Source organism: Oncorhynchus masou, chromosome 29 (assembly GCF_036934945.1).
Source record: "Oncorhynchus masou masou isolate Uvic2021 chromosome 29, UVic_Omas_1.1, whole genome shotgun sequence".
NCBI lineage: Eukaryota > Metazoa > Chordata > Actinopteri > Salmoniformes > Salmonidae > Oncorhynchus > Oncorhynchus masou.
The window spans coordinates 82,887,513-82,898,262 of record NC_088240.1 but is presented as its reverse complement, the minus strand read 5'-3'; the positions used below and the strand labels follow the sequence as shown (position 1 = coordinate 82,898,262).

At 46.9% G+C, this 10,750-nt stretch overlaps 2 protein-coding genes across 4 annotated transcripts; one reads left to right on the top strand and one right to left on the bottom strand.

Annotated features, from left to right (window-relative positions):
* Positions 1 to 71: 71 nt before the first annotated feature.
* On the top strand, positions 72 to 6,439 carry si:ch211-197h24.6 (uncharacterized). Of its 3 annotated transcripts, none has more exons than XM_064946573.1 (12): positions 72 to 162; positions 397 to 484; positions 1,580 to 1,610; positions 3,115 to 3,198; positions 3,395 to 3,537; positions 3,652 to 3,777; positions 3,898 to 3,943; positions 4,045 to 4,122; positions 4,517 to 4,890; positions 4,979 to 5,083; positions 5,449 to 5,548; positions 5,665 to 6,439. In XM_064946573.1, the coding sequence occupies exons 2-12, from the start codon at positions 398 to 400 to the stop codon at positions 5,679 to 5,681; spliced, it is 1,191 nt and encodes a 396-aa protein (XP_064802645.1). In that variant the 5' UTR covers positions 72 to 162; position 397; the 3' UTR covers positions 5,682 to 6,439. The 3 variants fall into 3 exon arrangements, with proteins under 3 accessions (XP_064802645.1, XP_064802643.1, XP_064802644.1); XM_064946571.1 differs by having other exon boundaries at positions 5,446 to 5,548; XM_064946572.1 differs by lacking the exon at positions 72 to 162 and adding an exon at positions 169 to 273 and having other exon boundaries at positions 5,446 to 5,548.
* Positions 6,440 to 8,280: 1,841 nt separating this feature from the next.
* rbm12ba (RNA binding motif protein 12Ba) lies at positions 8,281 to 10,717 on the bottom strand. The gene is given in 4 exon segments (XM_064945001.1): positions 8,281 to 8,539; positions 8,541 to 8,861; positions 8,863 to 9,462; positions 10,674 to 10,717. Coding segments are annotated over 4 exon segments (1,224 nt in total).
* Between the last annotated feature and the right edge of the window lie 33 nt (positions 10,718 to 10,750).

Sequence of the window (10,750 nt, the reverse complement as noted above, 5' to 3'; positions counted from 1 at the left end):
TCGAGCACACAGGCAAACGCATAGGTTCACAAAATCAGGTACGTCATGGGTCTTTCTATAAAGAGATACACAATTGCGCGTGCGTCAATTTGCTAGTTGTTCTTCTTGACACGCAAAATTCACCCCGCTCTGGTTTGCTTTAGCGAATCTTATTTTTTTCAGGTAGAGTATTTCATGTCACTCCCGATGTATTCTATAGTAACCCTGGAGGACGTTGTCCGGGTAGTGTTACTATATTGTGGCTACAGCTAGCCAATCACCATCTTTTGCACGGTGCGTGGTCAAGTGGTTTTGCCCGCAAGGCCAGCTGCTTTGTTTCTTAGTCGCCCTAAAAAAGATGTGGCCCATATAGCTAGATATTAAACGTTGTCTAAATTTGTTTGTGATGACCCTCAGAATGCAGCAAGGCTACAATCCAAGGCCATCTTATGGCTCCCCACCACAGAAGCGGTTCAGGAACGCTAATGGAGGGGCTAACAACAGGGTAAGTTCAGTCTCCCACGGTAATCATGCCAATTGCCCCCAGTTATGCCGTTTGCCCCCGGTTAGGATTATAGTTGTATTACTAGTCATTCACAACCAAGATGAGGTTAATGAATCCATCCCGAAGTGTCTATTGTGATGAGAATTCCAAAACAGTGGTTTTGAGAGTACTGTGTATGTAGTCGTTGTATGGTCTTCTAACCCGTTTCATTCCTAAAGTTGTAGTAGTGCTCTGTGCAGAGGAAGTGGTATGGACCCTTACCAGCCGCCCTTGGCTTGACAAAGACACTGGACACTGCTGGAGCAGCAGGGACTGATCAGTGCTCTCTGGTCTCCTGAGACTAAGTGTTTCTGTGGAGATGCAGCCTGCTGCACTGCCCCTCAATCAGGGCTTGAGTTACCCATTGACTATGGGATGCTGAAGAGTATTGTGGGCAGCAGGAATTCCAGACAACCCTGTTACCAAGTGTAGAAGAGCTGCAACTAACGAGGGTAACAGGGCTTGGTGTTTTCTCTGGGCAATCTCATGCCCTCTATCGCTGTCTTTCTAGTGAGTGGACAGTCAGCCCCCATAACACTTATTTTCCTGCTGAGCTATTAGCACTAGTGCTCACTGGCAGCTTGGTTCTATGATGCCTTTGCGACAGATATATATTCTGATTGGAACACCTGACTAGAGTACTTGTACTTTCGTTTCAAGGTAAAGCGCATGTGTACGGTGCAAAGTCAGTAACAGCTCAGTTCCCTCATGTCACTGACCGGGTCATGGAGGAGAGGCATTTCTCTCTCTCTCCATAGAGACAGGAGTGCAGTAGGGTTCTCCAATGTGTTTTTCTGCTGTGGTCCACCTGAAGCTTTTGCTTAAACCAAACCAATATTTCTGTGCTGTGGTCGACCTGAAGCGTTTGCTTAAACCAAACCAATGTTTCTATCCAGAACCCATTCTTAAGCTGCAACCCCTGTGGGGAGATTGCAGGGGATCCTGACCTACTGTTTGGGGAACGGTGCAGTGGGGTTTGCCCCTGTGCTGCCATATCCAGTCTCACTAATGCCTGTCTGTCTCTCTCTCCTTCGGCCTGGTTATCCCAACTGACAGAGAAAGCAGCCTAACTTCTCTGCTGACATAGGTAAGTTCTGCCTCCACACAGCATCACTGCCGCTGATAGGAGGTTGGAAGCTGTGACTTCACATCCTCCTGCCTTTTTGCTGGTGGCTGATTGGGCAGGGGGCAAGTCCAAGCTGCGTCTGAGATTCACTGCCTGTTAGAGGTTGCTGTAAATGCCAGTGAACTTAGTCACTGCCCACAGGTTTAGGCTGTGTGGCTCACAAAGGCTTTTCCCTATTGTTCATTTCAATGAGTTTTTGGGGGGTCTGTCTTTGATACAATGTGCATAAATCTTTTTAGATGCATTAAAAGTAGTTTTATTTCATAAAACACTTTGTTCCATGATATTCAGTCTGAGCAACTTTAGAAACCACAACGTGAAACCTGTCCTCTCAGAAGAATGTCTAACTCTAGGGAACTCATAGGTGTGCAGGTGCTCTCTGCAGTCCTGCAGAGCTGTTGCCCCATATTGGTGCAAGTCAAATCAGTAAGGATCCTGTCTGGGTCAGATGTTGTGGGCCCAAATGACTGCCGTGCATCACCCAGTTGGGTGCTACACATTGGTGGTGGATGAGATGGGATACTCCATCCCAATGTAATTTAGGGCTATCAGCCCCCGGCACAAAGATGTGGCCTCATAGGCCTATGGTAGTTCAGATGGGCAATGGATGCTGACAGCAGGATTTTCTTTCAGGGCCTTTGTGGCCCTCAAAGAGTAGGAAGTGTTTCAACACTGTCTGCCAATGGGGCTGGGACCTGCTGTGCCCATGCAAGAGTTTCACTGCTTTGATTGGACACGGGTATGGAGGAGTACCTGATGGGAGTGAGAGAATCCTATATCCCAGCTCTGACCTGTGTCTAGGTGGGCAGAAGAACTGCAGCACCCACGGTTTTCAGCAGGCCTCCATACCTCAGATTAGCTTTTCTTCTGTGTAGTGGTCAGTACTATAACCCTGGCCCGAAACAGACCCTGGTGTGCCTTCCAGGCAACCTTCTAATGAATCATGATCTTGTGAAGGTGGGGCTCGAATTGCACACAGCGAAACAAATTAAGTTATTTTTGGTTACCAGCAACTTTGATTACCAGCCAGAGCAGGAGATTCCAGTACTCCCAACCAATCTGTGTTTTTAGCAGAACCTAACTAGCACACAAATGGTAAGGATTCTTACCAGATGTTGTCGATGATGCACGGCTGGAAACAGGACCTGAGAGGCTCAGAAGAGCAGGGGTTGTGTTTCTAACTGTTGTTCAGTAAAAGAAGAACCTCTAAACTCCACTACAAGTCTTTTGACTGGGGGTTTGTGTAAGGAATGCACAGTGACCTTTTTAAAGCTATACCTTCTTTTGACGTATACCTGCAGTGTTTCACTTCCTGAAGTATGAGGCTCTTCGGCTATTGGCTTTCTGCTGGTCAGTTGACTGGACGTGTGGACCCTTTGGTCTCACCTGTCCGTGGGTAGGATGGCGATGTCATTATGCAGTCTCTGCCATGTTTGTGCTTTGTTGACTTCTGTGCGTTTCCCAGTGTTCACCACCAAGGCAGGAAATGTACAGACCATCCCCTCCTTGACCAAACAGTTGAAGGCCATCACTGGTGAGACTGTCATTGGTGAGTACCTACTCATTGCACCATGGTAGTAGCACTATGCCAAGGGTCCAAGAGATTTAAGTCAAATCACTCCATTGCACACTCTCACTAATATAGGCTTCATGGGGCTCTGATTTGTTTTTCGAGTCTATGATTGGTTGTTGCGATGTTTCATTGCCCATGGTTGTTTGATAGAGCTGTCACTCATGTTCTGCAGGTCTTCAGTATGTGTGGGAGTACCGGAGCCCTAGTAAGTCAGTCCCACCCCATTACCAGTGTAAACTCTGCAAGAAGGTAAGCCGTCTGCAGACTGATATGCTGGCTCACATCAAGGGCTGGAAGCACTCCTTCAGATACATGGTGAGGCTGTGTGTGTGTCACTTAACTTTCACAGTAAAAGTCCCTGTAAAAGGCTGTTGGATCTACAGGTCTGTTATGATGCTGTGTAACTGTATGGTCTCATCTGTTCTCCAGAAGCAAAATCATTCTGCCAAGATGCCCTTTAAGGAAGATGCTGCCACAAAGGACCATGAAGTGAGGAAGAAGGTGAAAGAAGCAGCAGCAGAGCTGGAGAAGGCAGAGGGCAGGGGACAGCTGAAGGTGAGAAGGGGGAGCAGAAAGTTATGGATGAGGAAAATAAAACACGGCAGACTATTGAGATGGGGGGGGGACCTCTCTGGTGATGTTGGTTATTGAATTGATTCTGTATGGTGTTTTCAGGTGATTCTGAAGGAGCCCAGTGAGGTCCAAGCATTTGCAGGACTATGTACGTTTTTCTATGTTTATTCTCAAGTTTGTCTGAATCTCATTGTGCTCAGTCTGTTTTTAAATGTACTGTGGTTCTGAAATATCTCCCTGTCATCACAGGTTCAGCAATCCCCAACATGGGGCCACCAGGAGGGATGGGAGGGCCAGGAGGAATGGGAGCTAGAGGACCAAAACCAGGTGAGTGTGTGGGGGAGAAGTGTATGGTTGCCTCTGAGGTAATAATCTCCCGTGGGCAGATTCTGAATGTTGACTGAGATAATCTTCAAGAACTGAATGGGATGCGTGAGATCCGAGCAGCATTAGTTCTGGTTTTGTTTTTCATCACTGGTTATTTGGCCTTATTGGGTAAAGGTGGTGCTTAACCTGCTTCGCCTCCAGTGGGGTGTGGGGGGGGTGGTGGTGTGTTTGCAATTTCAAACAAGTATAAATAATCACGCAGCTGTCCAAATTACTTGAGATTTTACTTCCGGGTTAACAGAGATTGCTAAGACCTTTATTGTGTGCTTGACTGGTCTATGTTGGGATGCAGTGTTGTGTAGTAGTCCAAATGCAGTCTTTTGTCTCCCTCTAGGTGGCAGGTTTGCAGAGCCTCTGTTCCCAGGGGAGTTCCCTCTCCAAGGCGGCGGCCTCAACTACCCCGTGGGTGGTATGGGGGGATACTCTGACCCCCTGCCTCGCTCCACGGCTTTCCAGAAAAGGGACATGAGCTTCCGAGGCTACCATGACAATACGGGGGGGCAGAGGCTAGGGGGTTCAGCCGATGGCTTTGGACTGGGAGGGGGAAGGGATGGAAGCTTTGGCCAGGAGGGGTTGTTGGGGGAGAGTCCGGGAAGCCACTACCCTGATGAGTTCAGAGGGGGACAGATGGGAAGTGGATCAGGCCAAGGGTTGATGGGAGCTGTACCTGAAACCAGCAGCCTTCCGACCACGCTACTCAAATACCTGGTGAGTGGAACTGTGTGTGTGTGAAACTATGCTTTCTCGTGTTATTTAAACATGCTGTGTGTGTTGAGGGTCTGTTTCCTGTGTGTAGGACAATTTCCAGATCGAGAACGAGGATGATGCTCAGATCGTGCTGAAGGTGACACAGAAGCTGACAGATGTCCTAATGGACTACAGACTTAGGAGTGTTTCCTCGGTATGCAGCACACACACACACTGTGCTCTGTCAGCTGCAATAGCCGTGCAACAAGCAGCTCTCAGGTGCTTCCTGCAACAGGAACTGGTGACGTGAGGATAAATGTCACTTGATTCAGTCCTTTAACCCACTTCCTGTCTGTGTTCAGTCAGTGAGTTATTGCTGTTCATTATGGCAGTACAAGGCAGTGCTCTAGAACCTGTGTTCTGACAGCACACGTCCTTACTGTGGCTAAACCTGTTCCTTGTGTACTCCCATACAGTCGTAAGGTAGATGGCGTGATTCAGGAAACCAAATAATTCCTCAGTAGTTTGTCCCCTTTGCTGTTCTCTCTGATTCAGTGTATGTGCGTTTGACTCCAGCAGGGTCCTAGTATGAAGAGCAGTTTGTCGCTGGGCTCCATGAGCTACTCCGATTCTCCCAGAATGTCTAGCAGTAGTGACCGCTTCTCTGGGAACCTCTCTGGTATGCACGGCCCCAGTTGACAAATTAAATACACACGTCCAGCCTTTTAATGGCTGGTTGGTTTGGTTCAGAAATAACCTACAGTACATCAGTCGTCTATTTTATCTCCTCTGCAGGCCCTTCCAGATACTGATGGTCCATCCAGGTACTACAACTAACTGATCCATCCCCACGTGACACATCCACCTTCCTGGGGTAACCCATCCTCCGCCTCACCCCCCAAGATATACCCTGAGTCCATGGGGGTCTGCAGCTGTCTGTCAAGCCACTGAACATTTTTATTTTATATAATTTTCATTCAAAGCAGAAACTGATACAATTGTGTACTTATTAGTGCAGACTTTGTTTTTACCTAACTTCTTTTGACATGCATAGGTTGGACTAAAGTTTGACTTTTAGTTTTAACCATTGTATTCATGTGATTTTGGCATTTATTTTACTGTGGTTTCTTGGACAAATCTTGTCTGTTTAGAAATTAAGTGTTTGATAGAAAACAAGTCATGTTTAGGGAAACAGATGTTTGGCGGTAAATGGTTTACTGATGTACTGACTGCTGTTTGAGTTGGGCTTGTCATCACTGTTTTTCTTCACACCTGGCTTCACTTGTGGGATCGTCTGAGACCAGCCACCCCGACAGCTGATGAAACTTAGTATTTGTCTGTATTAAAGCCCTTTTGTGGGGAAAAAATAATTGAGTCGCTGGGCCTGAACCGAATCCCAGGATGTATGGTGCATTTGGAAAGTATTCAGACCCTGACTTTTTCTACATTTTTCTTATGTTACAGCTGTATTCTAAAATGTAGTAATCTACACACACACACTACCCAGTAAGTAAAAACAGGTTTTTGTAAATGTTTGTAAATGAATTAAACTGAAATATTTGCATAAGTATTCAGACCCTTTACTCAGTTTAATGCACCATTGCCAGTAATTACAGCCTCGAGTTGTCTTTGGTATGTCAGATTGGACAGGGAGCATCACTGCATAGCTATTTTCAGGTCTCTCCAGAGAAGTCTGCTTGGGTTCAAGTCCGGGCTCTGGCTGGGACACTCCAGTACATTGAGACTTGTTCTGAAGCCACTCCTGGGTTGTCTTGGCTGTGTGCTTAGGGTTGTTGTCTTGTTGAAATTGAACCTTTGCCCCAGTCTGAGGTCCTGAGCACTCTGGAGCAGGTTTTCATCAAGGATCTCTACTTTGCTCTGTTCGTCTTTCCCATGGTCCTGACGAGTCTCCCTGCCATTGAAAAACATCTCCACAGCATGATGCTGCCACCATACTTCACCATAGGGATGGTGCCAGGTTGTCACCAGATGTGATGCTTGGCATTCAGGCCAAAGAGTTAAACCTTGGTTTTATCAGACCAGGTACATTTTAGCAAACTCCAAGTGGGCTGTCTTGTTGCCTTTACTGAGGAGTGGTTTCCGTCTGGCCTCTACCATAAAGGCCTGATTGGTGGAGTGCTGCCGAGATGGTTGTCCGTCTGGAAGTTTCTCCACAGGGGAACTCTGGCGCTCTGTCAGTGACCATCGGGTTCTTGGTCACCTCCCTGACCAAGGCCCTTCTCCCCCGACTGCTGCCAGCTCGAGGAAGTCTTGGTGGTTCCAAACTTTGTGGGACATTATATAGACTGGTATGCCTTTCCAAATCATCTCCAATTTAATTTACCACAGGTGGACTCCAACCAATCAACTTGCAGAAACATCAAGGATGATCAATGGAAACAGGATGCACCGGAGCTCAATTTTGGTACGTTTTCTTATTTGCAAACATTTCTAAAAAACCTGTTTTCGCTTTGGCCATATTGGTTGTGTGTAGATTGAGGGGCAAAATGTATTGAATCCATTTTAGAGTACTTTCCAAATGCACAGTATGGAGGATGTTGTTCCTTCGCTGTAAAACTGGAACTGCATCACCCAGGGGATTCCATGAGTTGTATTTTATCTGATCCAAAATGTTGCTGGCTCTCAAGTTGACCTTAAATCTACCATAAACGGAGTGAATTGACATTATCATAATTGAAAACAGTTTAAGAGTTAATCAAAATCAGGTCACTTTGGTAACAGAATCAGGTAACATTTAATTAGTGCCAAAAATAAAATATTGGTTTCATAAAGTAATTTTTGGAATGAAAATTCCAATAAAAGAAATAAGGAATGTAGGAAGAGAAATCAAATGTTTTCCTGTTGCCTGATATGCTGTTGCTGGTTTTCAAACATTGTCACAATGTTGCAGTTTGAAATGCATTTAAATCAACATGTAGGTGTAGAATGATTTGCCGCCATTGGTGTTATAGAAATATTAAAGGGTCTCTATACCATGGGAGGTCTTGAAATTAAAGTTGGAATCATTCAATAACAATGGATATTTGACTCATATCCAGTTTCGACTTGTCCAAATTAACTGTTGACTGACTGGAGGGTATGGGGTTAACACTTCTCGAAGCCACTATGACTCAAGGATGAGCTCAGTCCTAAAGTGCCAGTTTTAGGGACAATCTCAGATGACACCCTATCCCCCATAGAGTCCACTACTTCCAACCAGATCCCCATGTGGCTCTGGTCAACAGTTGTCCAGTATTTCTCAGTTGGTATAGCATGGTGCTTGCAACACTAAGGTTTGGGTTTTAATTCCCACGGGGGACCAGTAGAAAAAAGTATGCACTCACTACTGTAAGTCGCTCTCTAAGAGCGTCTGCTAAATGACAAATGTAAATATGAGTAGGTCGTCTTTCCTTACGCATTCCTTGTCAAAATGTCCATCTGCTGGAAGCTGATACAGGTGAGCAGCACTCTGGTCCCCATATATGTCTTGCCATGTCGTTTCTGGGCCTGTGTGGCAAAATCCTCAGTTTTAAACTGAGCCACAGCCTCACTGATGCCATTGCCATCTTGATCACGCAGAATGTAGATCAACTGTTCAGTCAGAGGAAGGTCGCAGGGGAAAAAAAGTATTCCCACTTTCATCACGTATGACTGGCAGTTTCATACGTAAACACGTCTGTGCTGTGGGAAACGGTCTCACCCTGGGTCTCTCAATCTGATGTTTCTCCTCGCTACGCTCTGACACTGCTGGTGTTGTCTTGGGGTTGCCATGGTGTCTCCCAGTTGACAACATGGCTTGCATCTTCTCCTTGGTGACAGATGAGACGTCTATGGCCTGTGAACCAACATGGCAACCGTTGAGGTTCAAAGCATAAACGTAGTCTTCCGTTTGGTTGAATATTACAAATGCTGTATCTGTCCTCTCGTTATCCTTATACAGTAAGTGTAATATTTTGCTGTTGGCGATGTTCGGACAGCCAAACAATTATTTTCTCATTCTTCGTTATTGTTTTGGATAGATTTTTGGCCATAATACAGTACTCCATGCTCGGGGACTCACAGGATCTGGGCCTCTTCGCTGACCGTGACCTGTCCTCAGAGCGCCTCTTGGCCCAGATCCTGTGTGTTTCTCTGTCAGGCTCATACAAGCTTTGTCTTTGGGTTCTGTATGAGGGCCTTGCCCTTTCCTGGTGCTGCATTTCCTTGGATTCTAATGAGGGTCCATCTCTCTGGATTGTATACGAGGGTATTTCTTGGGGGTTGTACAAGGTTCTCTCTCTCTGATGAGTTGTGGGCCTATACAAGGGTTTTTCCAAGGGGTCATATGAAGGGTTCTGACACTGCTGGATGGCATAGCTCCACATCTCCTCAGAGGCCCCACGGACCTTCACGCTGATGCGGCCCAGTTGCTGATGGTTGAAGCTTAGTGCATCACATGCGTCCTGGGCATGCCAAAACTTTACAAGGCAGCCCTGTCTCACGCCCAGCTTCACATTAGCTATCACATCATGGAACAACAGGCCTTTGAAGAAGTGGCAGATCTCCTGGCTGGTGACAGTTTTTGGCAGGCCAAAGAGCCTGACGAAGCCTGGTCTTGGATAACAGCAACAAGGCCGAACAGTAGGGCTGTGCAGGGTCGGGCAAGGGCGCTGCCGGTGGAAGGAGCTTCTCTCTCTGTAGTTTGGACTTCATTGCATTTCTGCGATTCTAATAATATGTAGGGTCACCGGAGACTATCTAAGAAGAGTTCCAGAGCGCCTCATTGAGTGCTGGCCATCTCTCTCTATAGTGAACACAATGAACGCTTCACAAAGGTATCCTCCTATAATACACTGCTCAAAAAAATAAAGGGAAAACTAAAATAGCACCTCCTAGATCTGAATGAATGAAATATTCTTATACTTTTTTCTTTACATAGTTGAATGTGCTGACAGAATCACACATTATCAATGGAAATCAAATTTATCAACCCATGGAGATCTGGATTTGGAGTCACACTCCAAATTAAAGTGGAAAACCACACTCCAGGCTGATCCAACTTTGATGTAATGTCCTTAAAACAAGTCAGAATGAGGCTCAGTAGTGTGTGTGTGTGGCCTCTATGTGCCTGTATGACCTCCCTACAACGCCTGGGCATGCTCCTGATAAGGTGGCGGATGGTCTCCTGAGGGATCTCCTCCCAGACCTGGACTAAAGCATCCGCCAACTCCTGGACAGTCTGTGGTGCCACGTGGCGTTGGTGGATGGAGCGAGACATGATGTCCCAGATGTGCTCAATTGGATTCAGGTCTGGGGAACGGGCGGGCCAGTCCATAGCATCAATGCCTTCCTCTTGCAGGAACTGCTGACACACTCCAGCCACATGAGGTCAAGCATTGACTTGCATTAGGAGGAACCCAGGGCCAACCGCACCAGCATATGGTCTCACAAGGGGTCTGAGGATCTCATCTCGGGACCTAATGGCAGTCAGGCTACCTCTGGCGAGCACATGGAGGGCTGTGCGGCCCCCCCAAAGAAATGCCACCCCACACCATGACTGACCCACCGCCAAACCGGTCATGCTGGAGGATGTTGCAGGTAGCAGAACGTTCTCCCCGGCGTCTCCAGACTCTGTCACATCTGTCACATTGGCTCAGTGTGAACCTGCTTTCATCTGTGAAGAGCACAGGGTGCCAGTGGCGAATTTACCATTCTTGGTGTTCTCTGGCAAATGCCAAACGTCCTGCACGGTGTTGCGCTGTAAGTACAACCCCCACCTGTGGACGTCGCGCCCTCATACCACCCTCATGGAGTCTGTTTCTGACCGTTTGAGCAGACACATGCACATTTGTGGCCTGCTGGAGGTCATTTTGCAGGGCTCTGGCAGTGCTCCTCCTGCTCA

Bases quoted from the DNA above. Each gene is read 5' to 3' on its own strand.
- si:ch211-197h24.6 (XM_064946571.1), top strand. From the start codon at position 398: ATGCAGCAAGGCTACAATCCAAGGCCATCTTATGGCTCCCCACCACAG. The intron at 485-1,579 runs GTAAGTTCAGTC...CCCAACTGACAG, and splicing joins ATGGAGGGGCTAACAACAGG to AGAAAGCAGCCTAACTTCTC. The intron at 3,199-3,394 runs GTGAGTACCTAC...CATGTTCTGCAG, and splicing joins CACTGGTGAGACTGTCATTG to GTCTTCAGTATGTGTGGGAG.